The 24231-nt window shown below is 43.2% G+C and overlaps 1 protein-coding gene across 2 annotated transcripts in view; it reads right to left on the bottom strand.

Annotated features, from left to right (window-relative positions):
• The window catches only part of EGFR (epidermal growth factor receptor), a 50250-nt gene that overhangs the window by 11166 nt on the left and 14853 nt on the right, over positions 1–24231 (bottom strand). For both annotated transcript variants that reach the window (XM_075142932.1, XM_075142933.1), the window contains 10 exons: positions 22873–22972; positions 20811–20968; positions 15210–15245; positions 13816–13957; positions 12001–12123; positions 10658–10756; positions 5813–5998; positions 2459–2614; positions 1517–1592; positions 174–320 (listed from right to left, as the gene is read on the bottom strand). In XM_075142932.1, the coding sequence (XP_074999033.1) occupies positions 174–320; positions 1517–1592; positions 2459–2614; positions 5813–5998; positions 10658–10756; positions 12001–12123; positions 13816–13957; positions 15210–15245; positions 20811–20968; positions 22873–22972 (1223 nt within the window). The remainder of the gene's footprint in view (positions 1–173; positions 321–1516; positions 1593–2458; positions 2615–5812; positions 5999–10657; positions 10757–12000; positions 12124–13815; positions 13958–15209; positions 15246–20810; positions 20969–22872; positions 22973–24231) is intronic.

Below are 24231 nucleotides of genomic sequence, written 5' to 3'. Positions count from 1 at the left end.
TCCTAGCTAAAGCTCAAGGTGCAGGAACACACTCTGGTGTCACCACTCTTTTCACATAACCCTATTTCTGTGCAATCACCAAGAACGCAGCATATACAAATGTGACATAACAAAGGCAATTATGCTACTTATTCGACTTAGGTGAGCACCCACAACTCCAAATGTGAACTCACACTTGACCATGATCATGTACACATCGATGGTACAGATGGGGGGCTGGGGCAAACGCTCGCCCTTCTCCAAGACAGAGGAGATTTCACTGGCAGGGATCCCGTCGTATGGCTTGGACCCAAATGTCATCAGCTCCCAAACTGTCACACCTGCAGGGTCGGAAGAGAAGACAATGAGAGGGGCTTTGTCAGGAGCCGGGGTGCTTGGCCTGGGCGTAGAGAGGCAGTGAGTGGAGAGGGCTTTCCCAGAGGCACTGCGTTGCCAGAGCCCCACCCAGGAAAAGCATTTTCTGTCATGATTTTGAAGAGAGACAAATTAATAAAACAGATTGAAATCATCCTGATTTCCTTTTGGGGTATTTTTTGGGTATTCTGGTTTTTTTTCAATCTCAGCTAGTATCTCAAGTGTTGAACATCCCACAAACTTCCCAGCCGCACAGAAAGGAAATGCAGGTTACCGCCTCCTGACTCCAACCCAGCAAGTGGTTTTAAAAATGGAAGTTGTATTTTTGTTTCAAAACAATCTCTTTGGAGACGAGCAAGAGCAGTTTTTGAAAGATGTGTAAACCAGCTGCCTCAGTGTTGTTTGCTGACATACCACGTACTCTTGTGATGTAGCTGTTGTGATTGTCTGGTAGCTTAGGATACAAAACAAGATTTTGGATGCCAGGATACATAAATGGATTAAGAGGACCAGAGGCTGTACTTTTTCTAAAAGAACACAGGATCTGACCATCTGCATTAAATATTTTCCAGGAATATAAAAGCCCATGGAGTGGAAATTTTGCAATAAGTTGCTTTGAAAAGTTTCTTTTCTCCTCCTCTTTCTTTCAAGCTGGCTTATGAACTATAACGAATATAAAATTAATTCTGTAAGGAGGTTATCACTTTGCTTCCCTTTTAGCGTTGTCCTCTCAATACCAGGACAGCACAAACATTTTAGGCCACAGCAGTTACACTGATTGACACTGACCGACAGCGTGGCCGATGGTTTTAAGTCCTCCCTCTAGTTATGTGGCTTTATTGTCAGCCCAGTTATATTTCACGTGAAGTTGCTGAAGAAAAGCATTAGCAGAACTTCAGCAAATGGACAGAGTCTCCTACCTGCAGCCCCTTTCAGGGGAGGGCGCATCATCTGAAAGTATATTCTGCAAAACATCTTATACCTCACTAGCATGCAATTTCATGGGAATTTTACTTTATTGAATAGGTAATTTGGGCCCATCGTTTACGTTTAATCTCTCAGTCTCCTCACAATAGGAAGAAAAAAGGTCTGTGTAGAGTCACTAGCAAATCCTGCAATTTTCCAACCCATTTGCAATAATTATAACTGGTTTTAGACTCACCATAACTCCAGACATCACTTTGATGAGTGTAAATCCGGTGTAAAATTGACTCCAAGGCCATCCATTTAATAGGAACCTAGGAAAATTCACGAATAAGCCTTAAGAGGCCGACTGAAAATTTATCAGCGATATTTACCACCAGGGGGTGTTTAAACCAATAGTTTGGTTGCCGAAGGGAGAAAAAACAACCAACAAACAACACAACTATCCCAGTGGTACAGCAGGCAACTTTTGAGTCTTTTTAACTTTTATTATTATTTTCATTTATTATGTTGAACCTGGGAACTTGTGAAATATTAGGCATATTAGAAATATCTCTTACAAATCAGTTTTACAATATTTTTAACAGTCAAATTACTGTTTTTTTAACCTTCTCCTATCATAACAGGACACAAATCCAATCTCAGGCTGTATGACAAAGACTGATCTGCGCTCATATGGTTTCCATTTATGGTCTCCGCAATATTTGCAAGCAGCTTCTCTTTAATTTCTCAGCAGGACACATTCCCTCCATCAGCACGTAGTACAACACGAAGGCGTGTTGAACCAAGTCTGACAGGTCTTTCTTCTGCTATAAATATACAGCATTCCCTTTCTCTTCATAAACTGCACAGTGTTATTGGTGTTGGCTACACTGATGAATTCAGCCATGCTTTTTTTTTTTAATGTTTTTTTAATAATCTTGCTTTTTCCCAGACATTCTGGGTGGGAATTTCAAAAGCATTCGCTGCTCTGCTACCTCCGTTCCCACTGCAGTCCCACTGGCCTGACGCTGCTTCGGCTGATTTCAGAGGACTCCCACAGGCTTCAAAGGCAGCACGCTGAGACGGCAGTTGAGCACTTTGAAAAACCCACTCTTTTTTTTTTCCCTGTGTTTAAGGCTCGTGTGCAAGCACAAACACCGACAAATGCACAGCGGTTCATTTCTCTGATGCACTTTACCTTGCCTCCCTCGGCGTGATACTCCTTCTCATCGGCGCCGAGCAGCTTTGCCAGCCCAAAGTCCGTGATTTTCACGTGTTGAGGAGTCTTAACGAGGACGTTCCTGGCAGCAAGGTCACGGTGCACCAGGCGACGCTCCTCCAAATAGTTCATTCCCTGCAATACAACAGACCATGGGTAGGCATCACGCGCTTTGGGCTTGGATGCGCAAACGAGTTACCAAACGCCAGCTGCTCTGTGGTAACTGTACGCACACCACCATAAACACGTGGTAACCTATCCCCCCTTCAGAAAAAGGTTTGCTGTTTTGATTTACGTGATGCTTATTGCAGGGTGAGGATGTGCGCTTGCACAGTTACAAGAAAAAGTAACTATTACCCTCCAGGAACCTTTCTTTGGGTCCATGTGCCAGTGGAGTCATGGAGAAAAAAGGGACAGTAGCAGGTATAGCAGGGGATGCGGTTCCTTTGGGATTTAGTTCAAGAAATACAAAATTGGGATAGGACTTGCAAATAAGGGGGTAAACCCTTCTTTCAGCTCTATTTGTGCAACCCCAGTCACTTCAGGAGAGCGCAGTGCAGAATTTAACTATCACCTTCCATACACACGCAGGCCAACCCTACAGAGAGTACGTAGACACTAACGGCCTGGGAGAAGAGTCCAAGCAAAAATAAATTAATCATTCAGAGTTGCCAGTTCTGCATCTCGTTACAGTGTATTCTGCCTTCTCCCTGCTGACGATGAGGCATCCCACCGCAAAGGTGAGAAAAGGAAATAAAATTAAAAAATTAATTTTATGGCTGAGCTTAGAGTGGCATCTCTTTTCAAGTCCTCTTTGAAAAGGCAAGTTCTTCCAGTTTCACTGCCTCCCATGATTAGACTGGGTTCACCATAGCATACGTGCTTTTTTGGTACAACTGTCTCTCGTGGAAGAATACAACTAATTGTGTTGGTCTGACTTTTAAGCTCTGAATCTAACAGCTGCATTTCTGACCACAGAGATTATTTCCCTTTCCATCAACTCCAATCTCTTGGTATATGGAATCAAAAAGCTCATGATTTCTAAGCTTCCTGCAAGATGCTTTCTAAAAACCACAATTATTCCCAGTCGATAGGTTTCTGCTGGCAGCAGCTTACACGCTTGTATTTTTATGAAGAGAGAATTAATAAAAAAGTACTTCTAACCTACAAAGTTAACACCAAAATGATCATGTTGATGTGATGACAGAGCACTGGAGGGAATAATTCCCTTCCAGCCTCCACCCCCTTCCTAAGCCTGCTGCTAACCTGGACCACCATCGAATCCTCCACCCAAGTCCCTCAGCAGAACTTCACCCATGCGCTGCTCGTGTTGCCAAAACAAACCACCCAAACAAACTGGCGCAATGCCACTATGAGCGTGCATTTAATTACACAAATAGATCTTTAGAGAGCAGAGCTCTTGAAACAAAAAATCTTGAGCTGCCGACAGAAAGCAGACTGTCTTAAAAAAAAATAATAATCACATAATCTAGCCCCAGCAGGACAAAAAACTTCCTGCTAAACATGTCTTGCTGCAGGGATTTATTAAGACTCAAAGCTGCTGAAAGGCAGAATATCAGTTTCACACTAAGCTGTTTAAGACACTGATAGCTAAAAGACTTGTGCACGTGCATAACCGTACACCGAAGATGTTGAACTGCTCGTCTAGAAAGTTCAGCAGATCTATAATTGTGTGCAGGCCTGGGATTTAAGCCATTTTTCATCATTAAGTGTGAGACCAGGGTGTTCAAAGAGTTACTTCACAGTGTTTCTGCATGTGGAGTGTCTATGCTCTGTCATAACATCTTGTCTGAAAGACAGGACTCCATACCTCAGAGAAAGATAATGTTTATAAATGCAGAGAAAACTTAATTCAAAGCTGTGAAAACAGAAACAAAAGTAAGCTTCCCAGGGAACTTGCCTCCTGCTGGTTAGTTACCAGACATAAATATATTTGTTTCAATTTTTTCCCCCCTCCAAAAGTACATTTTTAAAGAGTCAGAGAATGTCCAAAAATCTGGCATGACTTTATCAGAGTAGTAACACCAGACACATTGGTGGGAAAAAGCCGTACGTGTGATTTACGAGCACTTTGAGGAGAACTTCAGTGCGGAGCAGCACAAAGGAGTATGTCGAAGGTCAGGCATCGCTGGAGAGGGTAGAGGTTGCTATGGGCAAAAATCAAACAGAAGCTAACAATTGTGAATGGCAACCTTTCGGGCAAGTGATGCCCCAAGGATCAATTTGGAGACTGATTTTGCCACCTTAAAAATTAACAAGGAGGAGGAGGAGGAGGAGGGAAATGTGGCCTCCAGCTCATCCTCCAAAGGGAATGAAACCAGGACAGAGCAGTAATTGATTTTAAACAAGACAGCAAAAGAGTCAGAAAAAGGCAGTTCACATCCCGGGTGGAAGCATAAATTAAAATTCACTTGCTGTGGAGCGCGCTGTAAAAAAGTACACACACTGAGATGAAAAATGTGCTCTGTATACTTTTGGTATACATTTCTGAGGTCCTCAGCATGTTTCCTGAAAGCAAACCGTGGCCGGGCAAGCCTGGGATGTATACAAGGTCTCGGGGGACCGATAAGGCTGTAAGTGTGTGGTTAGCTTGCAGACCGTCCTTCCCAAAATAAGCAGCATTAAAGCAGCCGGGCTTTGCGGATACTGCCATCTCATACGACAAATTTCCAACAAACTGCAGCTATTTTTTTGCTGCTTTTGCTCCATTCTTCCATGCTTGCAAATGGCTAACCACCTTCCAAACACAGCATATTGCTGCTAAGGGCCAGAGGCCGTACTTCAGTCTCCTTTGCTGCTCTTCTCTTTGGCAAACAGTGCCAGGTGTGATAATGAGTCTTTTATTTGGCACTATGGCCATTGCAATTAGATTACAGGCACCAACTCAGTGCGTATAAATTACAGAACAGCCCGGGGGTGCCTAAATGTCTTTCGGTCACAGCCAGCCTGTGCTAGAACAGAGCTGGTATTTATTAATCAGCAGTTCTGATCTCCAGGCCTCAGAGATTTCAGCCTGAAAAATCAGGGTCATTCTCTGAGGCACCGTTTGCCCTGAGGCACAGCCCAAAGAAATCCACTGGTGGAAGCAGCACTGGAAGCAGTACGGCAATTGCCAAATTCTACTCCCTTGAAAATGGTAAATTGTTTAAGACAAAGTAACTGCTTACTGTCCCTTATAAAGTATCTAGGAACCATGTGGTGAAATATACAGACTTACAGAGACAAGTAAGTAAATAAATACATTACGCGCTGTCAGATCGCCTTGTTAGAGTCTGAGTTTTAGCTGATCTGTCGGCGTGCCGGTCCGCTTACCTTTGCAATTTGCACACACCAGTTGAGGAGGTACTGGGAGCCGATGTTGTCCTTGTGCTCTCGGATGTAATCAAGGAGGCAGCCATAAGGCATCAGCTGTGTGATGAGCTGAACAGTAGAAGTGAGGCAGATTCCCAACAAGCGGCACACATGAGGATTGTCAACACTAGCCATCACGTAAGCTTCCTGAGCAGAAAGGAAAAAAAAACAATGTGAAACACTCCTTTTGGCACGACAGAAATGTTTGGATGCAGTATAAAATAAGTTGGTCATTTAAGAGGTTGCTAAAATACTATATGTAAAATCTGCACTCCATCCATATCACACACAAAATACTTGTATTTCCCACTCTGTGGACCAAGTTTTTTCCACTCGGTGGAAGGTCCAGATTTTGAACACTGAAGCATCACTGAGATGCTGCAGAAAAGCCAGTCTCCCACTACTGGGACATAAACATGGGACATAAAATCCCGGGGACAAAACTTACGGACCTAGGAGGAATTAATAAATTGAACATCAACTGGAAGCTGACGGGACTTCATAATTTTGAGCACCTAATTGGAAGGGCAACACATCTTGTGAACATGTGTCAAATGGCTTTTTTCCCTCCACAAATCTTTTCACAAAACTGACTGGAAATCAGTACTTTTGAGACCTCTGTCCCTTTGTCAGGGTTAGTACTAACCCAGAAAGTCAAAAATTGTCATCTAGGATGGGACTGACAGTTTGACTTTTTAAGAGACAAGGCTTCTTTGACCACGTTGTTCTTCAGTCCATGTCAAACCAAACAGGTTAATGATCAGTTCACTTCCTTAGAATTCTGAATACACGTCTTACTTTAAGCAACGCTTGTGAAAATATTGTCCCCAATTGGAAAAACCTGTTTAGACCCACATAGCAATGCAAATAATACCAAGAAGGTACTTATAATGTGGGAGCCTAAGCATAATAAACCCTTTGGTCAACTGGAATTTGGGGTTTGAGTTTCATAAATATGTGACAAATTCGCCTTTCAAGCCTGGGTTCACGCTATGTAGCTTTAGGTACCTATCTAAGGTACCCAAGGTACCTCCTCTTCCTTTGCTCTTCTGTAGGAAGGGAGAGGCCCCTTCAGAGGCTGGTGCAGCACGCTCCAGACACACTGAATACATCCTTTAACACAGCCACATGGTAAAAGCCCCCGACTTCATGGTTTTTGCATATGAAGACTACTTACGGATTTAAATTTGAGATCCATATTTATACTGACATCCACTGTCACGTGCAAGCTCAAAGAATGGATTCCAATAGGGGGAAAAATTAGCGCTGAAGTTGTGGTTTTTTAAATTAACTTTGTGTCTGATTTACAGTATCTTACTTCTAGACATTTTTAAAGCCCTTTAATTGAAAACCAAAACAATGGGAAAGAAACGGGAATTTTTCCAAGCAGTGAGCTTTCAGGTCAGCATCTTAACTCAGCATCTGGAGTGACACAACTAATCATCCCTTGGCAATTCAACATTAGGCTAGCAGCCCCCCAAAGCCTAAAATAATAGTCAGGCAACTATTGTAGCAGGGAAAGGAGCAAATCTGCACTTTCTAAGAGCTTAAGAAACGAAATACCGTAACACTTTACTCATCATCTAAACAGCTTTCCACAGATGTCACATAGCTGGTAAGAACTATTATTAAACAAAGTTATTAAAGCAATGACGTTCAAGAAATAAGCAACCCCAATTCTTAAGCAATACTTTCTGGCCTTGGTATTGTTGTTTGATGTGCCAGCCTAAGCAAAACATGATGTAATACAGTTTTCTTCTGAGGTGCTAATTCTGCATTTGGTATCCTTGTTTTGGAGCCTCTGGGATTAAAGTGGTCTGCAGGCAGCCAGGTTAAAGAAGATCTCTGGCAGAACTGGGTAAGGGCTCCTTAACCTACTGCAGGATGTGAGCCCGGCATTGAAAAACAACCCTCTGTCAAGGCTAACACTGATTCTGCAGGCTAGCCCGAGGAAAGATAAAGCAAGAATACAATGTGCTATTCAATTACATAGATATTTGTGGCAGTGTTTTTTAGAGAACCTTGCGAATCCACTTGCTCAGATGCAAGTAAAGACCAAAACATGCTAAATCTCTCTAGGCTTCCAAACCGAGCCGTTGTACCGATGAAGGGTGTCTGTTCCTTGCCTTGCTTCCTGTTGGGATTCAGATCCATATTGTATTCATTTCAGCAGGGGGGAGAAAAAAATCTGCAGAGTCGGAGCTGTTCTCACTGCCCATCTGCCGCGCAGCCCGCGCAGGGCTGACCTGGGGGCTGAGAACTGGGATGCTGGAAGAGCAGGGTGGGCGTACGGGCCACACAGCTTTCAGAGAGCGTCCAAGCGTTGACACTGCCTATTACATTTGATACTGCAAAGGAAAATAGGTCACCTCTTCCTCGCAGGGAGCAGAAGGGAGCTATTGTGCGGTCGTGGGTCCCTCTAAGTAGCCCAAGACATTAAAGTGGGCCTTTGTTTCAACTGTTTATCTTGGAAATCTCTGCGGTATGCTCTGACCTGCTCCAAGTATGCTTGGTATTCAACAACAATCTTCTGAATTAGCCCTACCTTAATAAAGCCACGAAAGCTCGCCTGGATTCTATGAGCTAAAGCTGCTGTGCTTGTTCTATACCTAGCGTGTTTCTGTAAGACAAATCATCTTTAATTGGACATTATTATCTCTGAGGTTTCAGTGACCTTGAAAAGTCGGCTGTGCAGCAAAAATTTGTTTTGGGAGGAGCTTTTGGAGTCATCCCTCTGACTTCTTTCACTGGTTTTCTGTTTTTTTAAATTTTCCTCTGAAATATAGAATGAATTCCACCAACCAAGTCATCTGAAAAATGAACAGGACTGAAAAAAGCAAGAGCTTTTTGTTAAGGATCTTAATTCAATGGAAAAGAAAAGATAATGTAGCGATATGATACAGAAACTTCTTTGAAAAGGGAAAGTACTTTGATACCACCGAAGAGCGCACAGTCCCTGCACCTACTGCTCCGTCGTGTGAGTATCTTGATCTGCTGAAGGCAGGATGCAGTACTGTAGGCTTGTTCATTAACCCTTCCTTCAGTATACAGGAATTTAATGCAGTTAAGTCCAAAACACCCTTTGCAAAGACTGTGTTATGCTGCTTATCGCTGTGAAGAGGGAAACGAGGGGCGGAGCTCAGGGCAGGCAGCTGAGCAGCATCTTTGCCAGCTCCTCAGTGTGGGGAACGCCAGCGAAGGGAGGGACCGCAGCCTGCCCGCAGGCAGGCGAGGGGCAGGGACCAGGGCCACAGCAGTCAGGGACGTGGGGAAGGGCTGAGACTGGCCTGGAGTCTAACTAAACTAAAATCAGGATGGATATTGCTTCATGTATGGATTCTGAGATGGACCACCTATTCTTTTGCATTGCTGCAATACACATAACAAATCACATGGTACGTAACACATGATCTGTTGAAGTAATGTATTGGAATAACACTATTTATTCAGGGTGATTGGAAAAATCCAGTGTGCTTTATTATCATCAGTGGCAGAGGTATGTTTGTTCACAGCCATTCGTCCTGACGCTTCTCACTATGAGACTGGCCTTTTGTTAAGATCTTCACCAGCTTGAACCATTTGAGATCAGCCTTCCTACCTGAGGTGTCATTTGCTGTCCAAAGCTGGATTTTTTTTTTTTTTTAAATAAATTTCCTGCTAAAGTGGTTCAGTTCCTACCAAAATAAAAAAAATCCACAGTTTTCCCCATGGCTGAAGGACCATCACCTCCACGCAAACAGGCTGTCCCAAGCCGTGGACCTGCACTTCATAGGCCCATTTAGGACGTACCAGGGACATGTGCCCTGTCCCTGCAAACAAGCACTCGATAGATGAGCCCCGGCCAAATCCTGGCTTCCAACCTACGCTTTCTAGAGGCACACTCATGCAGGTATAGCAAGCAGAAGCTTAAAGACTTCATCTGTACCAAATACACTGTGTTGCTTGGGGAGTCCCTGGCCTGACCAGTCCTCTGGAGTGACCCAGCAGGCTCCAGCTCAGGGCTCGAAGGGCTGACCAGGGCACACACACACACACACGCAACCGCTTCTTGTCGCTGAGGACTCAACCGTAGCACAGGAAAGCTGAACTGAACGTATACTGAAATCTGAGCGCTCCTCTCTGCACTCAGCATTTTCCTCATATATAAGCATATATCCTTAATGCTTTATGTTATATGGCTTCAGATCTAGCAACAGAGTTCAGATTTTTAGCTATTCCAAGTTCAGGGAACTTGTATTTAGGACTCTGGCTCACCCGTTGTAAACTCACACATTTATAAACTCCTGAATTCCCATGCCTCTTTCAGGAAGCGAGATAATTTCTTGCTGTTCATGGCAGAGAAATCAGACAGCTGGGGTATTTTTTTTCTTTTGGATTTATAGTTAATTTAATCCTATGTAACCAAGCAACTAGCTTATGACAATCTGCAATGTCAGGATTGAAAAATCATTAGCTATGTTGTTATGGGTTTTAGTTCTACTGCCGTAATGGCAATGAATGCCACAGTTTAAGGCCTGAAACATCAGAATAAAGAAAACAGAATTAGCTGTAAATGTACGGTCCTGACCTCTCCTTAGGTGCCACCCCACGAGTATAACATCAGTACTTGGACTGTGAGCAAGGGGTTCATAGGAGACACAAAAGCACTTCACAGACTGGGCTGTAAAGCCCAGTACTTCTAGATGGAGAATGCAGTTTGGGGTGCAAAATATTTCTTCCCTCCCAAAATCCTGAAATCCCTTTATTTGTTATAGAGGAAAATGCACAGAGCACTGACAACTTTACAAAACAAACATGAACACTTACATCAAGTATTTCCTTGTTGGCTTTTGGTGATGTAGCCTCTCTCAACTCTTTAATAGCAACAGGAATTTTGACCTTCTCCCCTTCTGGGATCCAAAGTCCCTACCAAAAAGAAGTACAAAGAGTTACTCAGTCTCATCTCTAACAGGTTAATTCTCACAATGACATATACATTTTACATCTTCTGAGTAGACTTAAATATTCTGAGCAATGGGAAGGCATGGCAGACAACAAAAATATGCAAAAAACGTGTCTTGTGTGCGTTAACAAAATCCTGTTAATGGAGTGAGTGGTATTTCTCTTTCAGTCACCTCTGCTGTATTTTTCTGAAAAACCATATTCATGACCTTAGCCCAAGAGATGCATAAAGAGCAACTTTTGCGGATGGAAATCTAATTCATTAGTGCATCACAGCAACTGTATGTGCAAAACCTTGCCACTTCCAATATATAAATCATGGGATGAAAAGAATTGGCATTTTCTCATGAAAACAAGATGGCATCTATACTGTACAAATAATCCAGTCCTAAACATATGCACTGGCAGGTAGGTTTATGTCCGATTGGTTCAGTGCTCTACATCTATAGTGTCAGGAGGCCATTTAGACGGCAGGTGAACAGCATGGCACTGCGAGGACACCCTGCTGAAGTACCCAGCAATGTAGCTGCACATTTTCAGAGGTCAATGGGATTTGTGCCCCTGAAGTTCCTAGCCATAGCTGGAAGCCTGCTTCGGAACATAGAGCTTTATAAAGAGATATATGAATCTACAATTTATATTTCAGTACTACTGGCAAAGCCTGAAACACATATCCTGAATAAAAGGAGGAGCACAGAAAAGTGGAACTTGGTGAAGAAAAAATGCAGAGGATAAACAAACCAAGAGAAAAAATACCTTGTGGACCTACACAACTGAAGGTGTGTAGACACTTCCACACATCTGAGTCAATTCTAATGAAAGAGTGATTGACAATTATAAAAACAAGACCCCACAACACACAGAAAAATGGCTTAGCACTGAGCTGACCAAAGTGTATTTCTTTTTTTCCTAATATTCACAACAGGGTGTATTTGGCTGTGGTAGTTTCTCAGTAGAGTCTCTCAGTAGAGATAGGTTCAGCAATATGGCTTTGGCAACATCTTAGGTAAAACTTCCCATGTTACCCAATTCATAACTCAACTAACGATGATTGAGTCATCTCTTTACCATTCAATATATACATGCTATAAAATCTGATTTAAAAAAAAATCTACACAATGATCGTAGCTCCCAGTTCATGCTTTCTTTGGGTGGCTTCTGCATGAGGGAGCAAGATGAAAAGGGGAAGAGAAACATGGTGATCTTACCTTATAAACAGTGCCAAAAGCTCCAGAGCCTAAAACTTTGACCTTTTTAAATTCTGTTTCCTTTAAAATTCTCAGATGAGCCTGGTTCGGTGCCTCCCCGCTGGGTGTCAGTGGTTCGACAAGCTGGTGCAGAGAGAAGACGATGTTAGAAGGATATACAGTCTAGGAGGACAGCAAGCAGCACACTTTGGGGAAGCAAATAAATCCTTCCTTTAAAATAATGAACATTTTATTCCATGTGAAGTTTATGGGGGGACAGCTGCACTCTGACTTGCAGCAATAAATACGTAGAGTTGCTCCAAATTTCAGAGGTAAAATCAATCACGGAGTGGTGACTGCCATTTTGAAGGAGAATGAAGGAATACTGTTCAAATAAAGGCTTTGACTTCAAAGCCTTAAAATACATGGCATGAAGAACAATGTAATTACCACAGATCCTAAAGAAGATTTTTTTTTTTGAACTGTGAATAAATTATAAAAATGTTTTAAATAATGGGCAAGAATCACCTGCAACCTTTCAGGTCTGCTCTTGTTTAACTGGATGAAATTCCCGTGGTACCAGTGGCTCCCCCAGACCGCAGGGTTTACAAGTTCTGAGAGTGATTCTTTTCTCAATGAAAAAGATGTTGAATTGACTATCAATGTTTTCAAAATTTGATCTAAGCCTTATTGCAAACAGCAGTAATGCCCTCCAAATAGAGATATTTAACACTTTTTTGATGCGTAAGTCAGCTTTTTCTCTTAGTGCTCTTTCTTTTTCCTTTCCTTTGGATAAAACCATATTTAGCTAGATACAATCTGATTTTAGTGGGCCAGCAACCTTTCTGTTGTGATGAAATATCCTCATTTTGAGGAGTCCAGATGGTACAATATGAGCTGAGCACAAACTAAACTCTACTATAACAACTGTAGAATACAGTGGCATGTAAAATATTGTTAGGTAGTGCATTAAGAAGCAGGACAGCTTTTTTTTTAAGGATTTTAGCAGCTATCTGCACAGCCAGTGAGCACAGAAGGAAGCTGCAACTGGGCTTTTAGCAGAATGCTAAATACAATTTGCTAATTATTTACTAGGATTGGACTAGAAAGAGAAGGGGGCTAATCATAAAAGAGCGTCTTTAATCCAGGATAATGAATTTTGCTATTTTATAGGTGAGGTACCCAGAGGGCGATGCTGTAACACACACAAAACCATGCAGAAGACAAAAAGCAGTGTAGAAACCTTGTTCATGCCCAACAGGGTGAACCATTCACTTTGATGGCTTTGTGGGTTTTTTGTGCTAAAAACAAACCAAAGACAAGACACAAACACTTCCTCAATTCCTTTCCCTCCTCTCCTTTCTCTCTCATTTTTTTCCTCAGGATCAGACATACGCCTGATCAAGGGAGTAAAATTTTCAAAAGTGCCCAAGTGCCACAGCAGCCTCAAGGCTTGTCTGGAGGGAGAAACGATTTGAGGCTGAGGGTCTACACAGCAAGGTGGTATGGATTAGCAAACACATTGCACCTCACCCTGAAGGCGTAGTTTTTTCCGAGTAGACAATCTCAATGATTTTCATTGAGATTTAGACATCTAAATCCCCTAAAGCTTTTGAAAATTATATCCAGAGGGATCAGACTTGAGATTAAGTGAGAAGGTGTTAGGTGCACACCGCCTCTTTTCCGACTAGCACGGCAGACGCAGTGTTTGCCAACACAAGGGCTTGTTGAGTTACAAGGCAGACGCACGGTGTTTTAATTCTTTGGTACGAGGAGGCCAGCACCCACTGCCCCAAATAAAGCAGCCGGTGTTGCAGCCGTGCCGGCGACGCTCACCTCCCTCTCCTGCAGCAGCCGGCGCAGGGTCCGCTTCCTGACGATGTGGCGCCTCCGCAAGTAAAGGCCGATGCCCAAGCCGACCACCACCAGGCAGAGGAGACCTCCAACGACGCCAGCTGCGATAGACGGGATTTTGGAGCTGCAAGACAGGAGGGCATGCAGAAAGAGAAAAAAATGCTTAGCTGTAAGACTTAAAAAAAAAACCCTACAGAGGTTGCGTGAAGCCTTAGGTTTTGATCAAACACACACTCTGGACATCCGCTTAAGCCTATTGGACATTTCAGATATCTTGGGCATCTGTATTTTTCAGTTTCTCATCCAGTAACCTGCTCAAAGTCTTCACTCTTCTCTCAAACTCGCAATTGGAGCTTAAGCAAGGGGATTTCTCCTCCCTCTGACAAACCCACCAAGCGCATGAGCATCAAACCTGTGATGCCTATATAAGCCAGCCATGGGCAGCCTGCATGTGATCAGATACACGAAGCACGTGGAGAGAAGGCGATATCAAGAAGGCATACACAGTTGTGATACCGGCAATGAAGCTGACATTTCATCATCATTGGGGGGCCACGCTGTAAGGGTCACAATGAACTTCAGATCATTGGCCCTCCTCCCCAAGTACAAATGTCTGAGGCCAGGTAATGTGTGAACCATCCACATTGTACATACGGATTGCTGCCTCTTTATTAGAGCCTGGGTCATTTCAAATTTAAGTTGAAAAGAAAAACCTGTTTTCCAAGGTTGTTTTTTGGTCTGTACTTAGAGATCCATCACAGCTCTTTCTAAGTTGCCCCAGGGATTACTATTAGATAGAGTCACTTTTTAACAGTACTTCTAGGCTGAATTTGTCTTGCCATAGCATGACTTTGTGGCCAGAAACTAAATCCCTCTCTTAGTCAGAGAAGCGTGGTTGCTTGTTGCATGACCTTGAGCAAGTTGTGAGGCCAAACAGTGCAACGTAAGATCTAGTGTGAAGAATGAACGTCCATCTGTGCACAGAGCAGTTGGAGATGGACAGATCACAGGGCTGGAAAAAACCCCGAGTCTCTGAGATGAATCCCCTGTAATGCAGGTAACCATATCAATCCTAAACATAACTCTCTCTGCATTTAATCCTTTCTTTTTCCTCTTTTTGTTCTCCAGTAATAGATCCCAGGTCTCACCTTGACAAACAAGGTAAGCAGAACAAGGTTTTGGAGTCTTGTGCCAGCAGGAATATTTCTCAGTTCTTTAAATCATTTTTATAGGTCGGAGCCTGCTCTAATCTGTCACTTCCCTGTACAGAGCTGAAGACAACTTTAGTCCCAGCCTTGCAGTGTCCAGCGTGGAAATGTAAACACACATGCATTCTTTCCAGCTCTGTCGTTAATTGTAGCAGATTAAATACTCACCCGTTTGGACAGCCTTCAAGACCTGGCCCTTTGCACCTGTAAAAACAAATTAACGTTACAAACATATTAGCTCTGGCATACATACTTCTATCATTCCAACTAAGAGGAGTGCTACTGATTGAAAAGTTTGTGTTTCAGAGCAGTCCAAGTATTAACAAAGCAATTTATAATAGTCATACACTCTAATAAACATCAGCCAATGGCCTTGCTCCAAAAGCTTTTATCTAGAGGCATAGTTATGCTCCACAATCAGCTTAAAGAATATTTTAAAACAACTTTCTATCATGTGGTAGAATGGGGGAGGACATAGATACACAAAATCCAAATGGACCTGGATTCCCTGGCTCTGCATGGACATCTGCGTTAGCACAGAAGCTCAGGGCTGACCATGGAGGACAGAAGTGGCCTCTCCTCTGCACAAGGGCAGAAAGCCACATGGAGACGTGTCACTGCAGACCCTCCTGCATAATCCTTGTTTCCTGACAAGTAAAAGATTCCAACTTCCAGATTTTCTATTGCAATGGAAAACTTGGGTAGCAGATACACGCTCCCATCAGAAAACAGGATTTGACAGCACTCCCTTCAGCTATAGTCTGTTGGTATGGGTCCATGATATTTTTCTTTCGGAACCTAAGGTCTTGTGTTGCTGGTAATGTAAACAGGTACGACAGTTATCCAGAGAGCCAGAAACTCTACTAGCAAGTCATTCACCCTCTGTTTGAGCTTAAAATGCCTGAAATTCATTTTGGCAGCCCAATGCAGAAAAACAACACAGATGAAAACACAGTGACTGCGTTCACTTGATGGTCTAACGGGCGTGAGAGGCACCGTGCATTCCCTAAATGCTGCTGGGCTATAAGATGTATGTTCTTCATAGGAATTGTGGTCTTTGTGGTGTCTACTGAGGAAGGAGAGCATTACAGAGAGGGTTACATCATCTCTGAAAAACAGAGCACAGCAAGGAGAAGAGTCCAGTTTGCGGTATCCACTCCCTGCGCTGACTTAAAGAAAATGGATCATCCCAAAACAACTCCAGAGGAGGTCAAGTAGAGGGTAAGGAGTGAGCCTGTGCCAGGAAAACTGCTCTGAATTCCCTCTCACCGAGAGGAGGAACCAAAAAAATTTCAAAATGGCAGGTGGAGTTGCAGATCTTATCTCATAACTTGATCTAGGTCTGGGGGAGGAAGAGGTGAAGCAACTACTCATTTTATTGGGATTTTGTTTGTTTGTTTGTTTTCATTACTCTGATCTTCCCTCGTGTATTTGCCTTGTTTCTGGGCCAACACAGTGCTCCAAGACCCAGCATCTGGAAGGTCTTGCGAGTTCACTGGGCTCCCATGCAAGAATGTGCATCCCGGTGTCCTGGACATGCTGGAAGTGCTGTGCATACCGGTTCCTGGATCCCGGGCGCCCAGCTTTGTTAGCGTTCCCTGTCTGCCTACGGCTTGGTTTGTTTGCTCAGTTGTGTACGTAAGCACAGAGAGGCTGCACGTGCAGAACAGAACCACCAGCTTGCTTATGGTCACAGGAGACGTATCTCACTTTGCACCGGGCTTTTCTCTTCGGGCGCACAACAGAAAACGGATCTAGGACCCAAGACCTCATCCTATCATGCTTTTCCACCCAGATCTGAATTTCTATATGCTAATGCAACAAAGCATGTGCAGCTTCTCCTGATAAAGATGCGAAATTAAAAGACCTCACATTATTTCAGAATGTGACTGTGGTCTCTCAGTTATGTCTTCCTAAAAATACCGATTTGCCGTGCTACTTTATGATGGCAAGTCCTCCATGTGCTTCCTAACAGCAAAAAAATTGGCTGAGGAGACAGTATCTACAGTCTGAGGAATGACCGACCAGTTATTTTCCTACACCAGAAAGTAGAAGCAGGAGAGGTGTAGATTTTCATCTGTCTCCTTCTTTTTTAAAATTATTTCCCACACAAATCCATCAATATCAAGTCTAGTGGGATAAAGTAAAACGGTGTTTGGGAAGAAAATGACAAATCAGCTTGTGCTTTTCAAATCCCAGGTGATTTTCTGATTCATTTCACAAGTCAAAGGAGAAACAAAGCCTATGACAAATATCCATCCTGGACTAAATATAACCATCTTTCTTAATGTGGAATTTTATGATGACACCCAACATAAGTAACCCAGGTTTTATGGAATCTAAACATCACTTTTTCCATTCCTGAATCGTTTTTCTTCTGCTTACAGAAACCAAAATGAGAAATGTGACCTTGTGTTATGAACTGCCTCAAGATCTTATGGATATATCAGATGGAACTTAGCAGCAGTTGTAGTTTCTGAAATATTTCTCTATTTATTGGAAAATTAGTAGTGTGTACAGTCCCTGAAAACTATTGCATCCTGAACTCAGCATTTCATCTGTCTACATAAATATTAGCAGACACAGCTATTTATTTCCCAAATGCATCAAGATTTTAACATTTTTCTCCTCGACCCATAGCTCCTAATTTGATGTAATACAGCCAGGTTGCTATGATTTATGGCCTTTCAGGGGGAACTCACACTATAACACCTTAAGTTACTTCACAGCCATAAAAGAAATGGAAAACGATTGGGCTTTTTAAAGCCTTACAAGAACTTTCCTCTGCCCTTTCTTTCTCATTAACCTTCAGAGTGTGACAAAGGCATCACATTTGTGCTGTGCTGCTGCGACTTTCCCTCTTGGACCCCTGGCTGCTTTTGCACCACCCCCCAAATTCCCCTAGCATTTAACTTGAAGACTGGCGAGATACGTAGTGTTGGTTGCGACTGTGGAGGCAGGACGCGTCAGCCAGTGCTATTAGCTACAGTTGTGGCTTCTCTCCTTCTTGCTCTTCCACCCCACTGTAGCTGAATTTAATTCCCGCGCTCCAGGAGAGTGGCAAGGGAAAACCAAATCCTTCAACATCGAGCAGATTAATCAAGCTGGTGTCTTTCATTAGTTGCTGGAGGTATAAATGTGGTAATTCTAGGGCTTTTGGGATGTCGCTGTCTTTATTGGAGTGTATTTTCTCAGCTGTACTAACGGCAAAGGGAAGCCAGTGTACAAAATCCCCAAGGAGTTACAGGGAAAAGGGGACAGAAGGGGTCTTTTGGGCAGAGCAGGAGAAAGCTACCTCCCTTCTGTTTTCTAATGAAGGCTGAACAAACAACTCAGCAAAGAAAATCAGACTAGATGGGATTCTTCACAGTGATACAAAGGAAGAAATGCACTACCAGTAAGCACACCTACATAAAAAAAACCAAATTCATCACAAAGCTCAGTTGGGAAGAGAAGTCCTCTTTACTTGCAGCTTCTTCAAATAAGGAAAATAGAGCCAAATCCTGGAAACCCTTACTTACATGACTACTGAAGTCAGCACACTTAATCAAGCTGATAAGATTTTGTGGGCTCTAGCCGTGAAATTGGACAGGGACAGAAATAAAGTTGTTGTTTCTTGTCATGCAGAAATCGCTGAGACTGTGGTTTCTAAGGATGCAAAAACTTTGCGAGACAGATGTTTTCCACCCACTGCTGAACAGATCCCATTCCCGCAGCACAATGAGGGAAAGGCGTGAAGAGAAGTAAGTGGCATTACTGATTGATTGCCTTCACAAGGAAAATACTGTGCCAGACTGCACGTTCCCAGATTACGCTCCTGACACTGGCTCCCTACCCATCAATGCCATTAGCCTCAGATGTCCCATCTGTAAAGCAAAAATAGTAACACTACCTTCTCTTAGCTCTCTTGAGCCCTTCCGGGATACAGACTATTTCTTCTGCTGCATTTGGGCAGCAACTCGAACAGGGCCATTGAGCATGTCCACAATATAACTGTGTCAAACTTAGCCCAGTTCTTTGATGTAAGAGATGAAATTGATACCGCTTTTTATGTTCTGCTTCATAACACAGGGCCAAATACACTGAGCCGTATGTTGGGTACCCCTAATTTTCAAAAACCTCTCCTTACCCCTATCACCTGCCAGGCTCCCATCCACTGCTACAGCCAGGCAGGAATGGACTTTTCTGATGAACTCTGCTCTGGGGACTTGCTTGTGCACAAAGAGCCACTGTGTGGCTTGCAGCTACATCCATATCTGGCAGATTATGTTCTCCAAGTTTGCATTCATTGGAGTCTAGTGTTTGATCTCGCTACTGAGGCCGCACAGTTGAAAGCCTTGTTCAGATGTGGTTACCCATTACGCTGCTCCAATAATCAGCCACATTTTCATGTGGCCAGTTAGAAGAAGGATATTGGATCCCTGTGGCCAGTTTGTATCAGTAGGGACTACTGAGGTCATTAATAAAGAGCAAAGTTATTAAGATCCCTTTTCAACTGAGATCATTTGTTCTCAGGCGTGTGATGGGAAGCCCTGATAAGCCTTGCCTGCGACTGTAACAAAACACAGGGGGCATCGCCATAAATCATGGCAAACCCACATGGCTGTTGCAGCTACCATCTGAAAACCAGAGCACTGAATTCGCTGTGAGCACTAGCAAGGGCCGTTACTTGCTGGTTTAACCCTTCATCTCCTTTTCTTCATGAAGGTGGGGGCCTGGGCACTCTGCTCGTTCATGACCCGGCAGTTGAGTTCGCTAAATATACAATGGGATGATGGTTGGTCTGAATATAGTTGGAGGCCAGTGTTATAACCTCTCTCTTGCAACACATATTACAGGCATATTACAGAAGAATTTTGGATCTGACAGACCTGCAGGGTACAGGGCAGGGGCCTGTGAAGGAAAAGATACTAAATGTGGGTCGTTTTTTTGCTCTGAAAGCATCACAGTCCAACAACCAAGTCTCAAAATCTAAAACCTCTTACTGCCCATCCCATGTCCTTTGCAGATAGGAAACCAGGAGAGGAAACAGCTGCAGCCCTGTTACTTATTGCCATGTAGGTTAAATACAGTTGAATTCACAGCTCATTATAGGTGGTGATTTAAGTGTGCCTACAAATGAGGACAAAAACGGTTCACACAGATTGGGTTTACTGTGATACCCATTAATAAAGCCACACTCAGGAGGCAAGCCAGGCTTGAAACTCAGACCAAGTGCTAGCATATGGAAAGAAGGAAAGAAAGAAAATCACTGTGGTACCTCACTGGGATTTCCCTCCCAAAAAATGAAAGGTGCAGAGAAAAATGGGCCCCAGGAGCCCAGCATCCACCAGATGTCACTGATGTTCCTCCCACAAAACAGAAGACCCAACACCAGGCCCAGATGTCACTGATGTTCGTCTCACAAAACAGAAGACCCAACACCAGGCCAGGTGGGAAAAAACCAGAAAGTGCATCACTGGTGGGTGAGTTCTGTAAAATTCCAGGAAGTTTCCTATTTAAATCAACAAACAAAACCTGTTTCAAACGCCCTGAAACATTCTTCCTCTTTTTTTTTTTTGTGTAAAGAAGAAGTGCCACTGAACTTTTCCTATTTACAAAGTCTGCTGCGCTCTGCTTACAATACCTGCGCACTCCTGACCTCTCTCGCTCCCTGGTATTACTTCTTGGTCATTTGAAATGGGACCATTAGGAAAGGAAAGAGCTCAAGACGAGCTGTTCCCCTATTTTTTTCCCCCCTGTTTCCATTCAGCCCAAGGTTTTACTCACCCCCGGGTACAGTTTGGATGGCAGAGCTGGCAAACAGCATTCCCGTCCGCATATTTCCAGACGAGGGTGTCATTCTCACCCAGAACCCCCGCCGGGCAGGATTTCACACAGTGGGGGCCGTCTATAAAATGGGCACACTTCATGCAATTGTCAGGGCCCTGCGAAGAGAAACAGCTTGTTTATAATGCCCTTACATCAGCCTATTCAGGAGGAAATTCAGAAGATGAATCTAAATGCCTTCCACTGCTGGAAGTTTCCAGCATCATCTGGTTTTATTACGTTGCTACCTGATATTCTTGCAAGTATTTGCTCTTGTAGGAAGGACTGTACAAAAGGCAGTACCTGATGTTTAAAGCTAATATTTCTTGAGTTTCAGTGTTGCTGCTTTTTTTTCCCTGCCTTCTGCCTGTTTGGAAAGTTTGCATTTTTTTTCATTTAAAATGGGGCATAATTTAATGTCACCTTGATAAGGGGTAAGCTCAAAAGCAGAGGGCCAGGCTGCTGCCTGGTGCAATCTACCATCACATGATTTAAAATGATGGAGCTGGACATGCTGACACCTCGCTGAAGTACTGGCCTCAAATAATTATTTTCCTGTTTCTTAGCACAGGTTCTTCCCTTTGTTAGAGAGAAGCAGGGGATTAGGAGGCAACCCAAGGAGTCCATGCGTTTTTTTACTTTGAAGAGCACTTAGTTTGTGTTTAAAGGCATTGCCTTTGGCTATTTTTGGCAGAACTGTTTTTATTCAGACTATAACAGCACCAGGAATGCCCTAAATATTTTAAAGCAGGGAAACCAGCAATTCTGGGTCAAATTCTACTATGGAGAAACACCAGACCAGATCCACAGTGCTAGTTTCAGTGGGACTACAGTAAGACATGCTATAGGAAGATTATTTTAATTACTGTAATGTCTAAAGGCCACTCTAATAGACTGATTACTAGATGCTGGGCAAATATGGAACAAGGGGGTGGTCACTGCCTGAAGGAGATTATAATGTTAATAACATCCTTTAGGCCACGGTGGTCTAAGCTAGAAGGGAGGATGGAAATGCTTCACATTACTGAGCAGTGACTCTGCAGACTGATGATGGGCAAGGGTCGAACACTCAGTGGCTGCAAGGGATGGCAAGAGGTGTTTAAAGAGTTGGGTTAAAGAGCACAGAGGAGGATCTGTGATGGAAGGACGAGATTCAATTTCAATTAACATCCCCCCCCCCAAAAAAAAAGACAATTAGAGCTTTACAATTAAGATATGAGTTTGAGCTGATTAAAAGGAAATAATTTTGCACTGCTGCCAAGCTGGACATTTCCTAACGCAAAAGGGTATTCTCAAAATTAAAGAAGAACAAAATTCTGGATGACTAGTAAGACTACACTGTATTGACTTTCGTAGAAAGAGCTTTTGTATGAATTTGGAATATTTAAACAAGGTTGAAAATCGAATTATTTTGTTTTGATCGTCTTCCTTTGAACATAACTTACACCTGCAATTACTTTAATATAGGTATTTATTGTAACCTAGTCAGAGGAGGGAACATGGTTTTAAGTAAAAACTGTTTCCTGAATATTTTCCAGTAAATATCTGGTTTTTGATTGATAAGCCAATTTTATCATGGCTTTTCAAAAAGGCAAAAAGCTACTGTTTTAATCCACTATTTTTAATAGTTCTTTCTTTCGCTCTGAATAAAGAAATTTGATTTGTTCATGCCAACTTCGCTGTTCAGTAACAACATGTTCCCGAAATGTTCACCAAATTACCGTATTGTCACATATGTAAGTAAGCCTTACATTTTTTTCTGTAAAAAGACACAAAAAACAAAGGCTCTGCAATGCCTGTGACTGTGGACTACACGTATGATGGGTGACACAGAAGAGAAATAAAACCCTGAGGTTCCCTCTCCTCTTTCTGCTCCCCTGCCCCGAGATCTTGCCCTCTAACCCCGCCACTGCCACTCCACCCCGGAGAAGGGTAAATGAGACCTCAGGATTATCTCAACATGGGAAATAGGTATTAATACACAGTCTGAGGCGCAGGTTTGCTAAGCTGAATCTGCTCTTACAGGTCCAGTGCAGGTTGCGTTGTACGCGGTGGAGTTTTGCACCAGGCACTCAGGGTGGCAGGGGAGGCACTTGGAGTCCCTTTCAAACTCTCTCGGCTCCCTGGAAAACACCAAAAACAGGAGAAATAATTAAAACCCAGGCTGATTATCAAGTGATAAATTGTGGTTGTCTCTCCTTTTCTTGACTTTTCCAGTTTAAATAGATTGGGATGATGGTACTGAGACAGGAGGAGGTACAGGGGGACCCTCCTGGTTACACCGGTAGCGCTTGCTCAGCACAACCAGGGAGAGGTAAGGGAAATTTGGTTGACGGTGAAACACATGGCACTCCAGATTGCACACTACAAATTAGTTTACTTTGCCTTTTAAGCTAACGACACAGAATATTCACAATGATTTCCAAAGGCTTTTAAACGGTAGTGATGCAAAGAGATCAGCAAAAACAGTTCAAATGATTCCAAGGCTCCAAATAATAATTAGGAAAGTTAAACAGCAATGCACTGGTAATTAAATTCATGCCCTCCCTACAACACACAATGAATCATTAAAATATGAAAGTTGGGAACAGATGGTTTCAATAGCAATAAAGCTGTTCCACTTCAAGTAATGGTGTTATTAATTAAACTAAATCTACTCATCATTTGACACAAAAAATGCCCAGATCTGCCCTTCAGGACATAATAGCTGCTGGAGGGAATTCACTTACAAAAAAGACAGCTGCTGAACTGCAAGTTGCTAGACAAATACAAACATCAGGGGCATCAGCACCCTGTTCAAGTACTTGCTTAACACTCAGGATTTTTAAAAGTCAAACTTTGAAAGATTTATTAAAAGTCCGTGTAATTTTCGGTGCTAGCCCTGTCTTTCTTGCCTACATCACCTGTTGAATTGACTGAAAAACCCAGCCGAGCCGCAGCCCTGACACACAGGCAGCGATACATTTTCCTTGGCCTGAGCAAAGCCGAAGCAATAATTTTGCCTGAAATTGCTGCTCCCAGTGCTTTTCGGATGAAAGCTCATTCTCCCTTGACTGCAACTTTGCAAATTGCAAGGGCGAGCCGCTCATTTGAGCAAATGTAAGAGTCCCTTTGCAGTAAGGAAGCCTACTGAGCAGTGAAGCCCTGGCTCCAGGGGTGACTGAGCTCCCGGTGACTGCAGCTGGCTCTGGCTCTTGCCCGATGTGCTTGACATGACAGGCATGGATTTTCACATGGGGCTTTAAGCTCCTTTATTTCTTAGGGGAAGAAAGCGTAAGGCTTAGCCTCCTTGGGCCTCCAGACAGTCTCCTCACGGGCCTGAGGGGATGTTTTCATGGCAGTCACCGTGGCAGGAGCAAACTCCTAAGCAATGCTGAACGGG

Source organism: Calonectris borealis, chromosome 2, assembly GCF_964195595.1.
Source record: "Calonectris borealis chromosome 2, bCalBor7.hap1.2, whole genome shotgun sequence".
In the NCBI taxonomy this organism is placed as follows: Eukaryota; Metazoa; Chordata; class Aves; order Procellariiformes; family Procellariidae; genus Calonectris; species Calonectris borealis.
The sequence above is the reverse complement of the archived record's forward strand: the minus strand, read 5'-3'. Positions and strand labels throughout refer to the sequence as shown.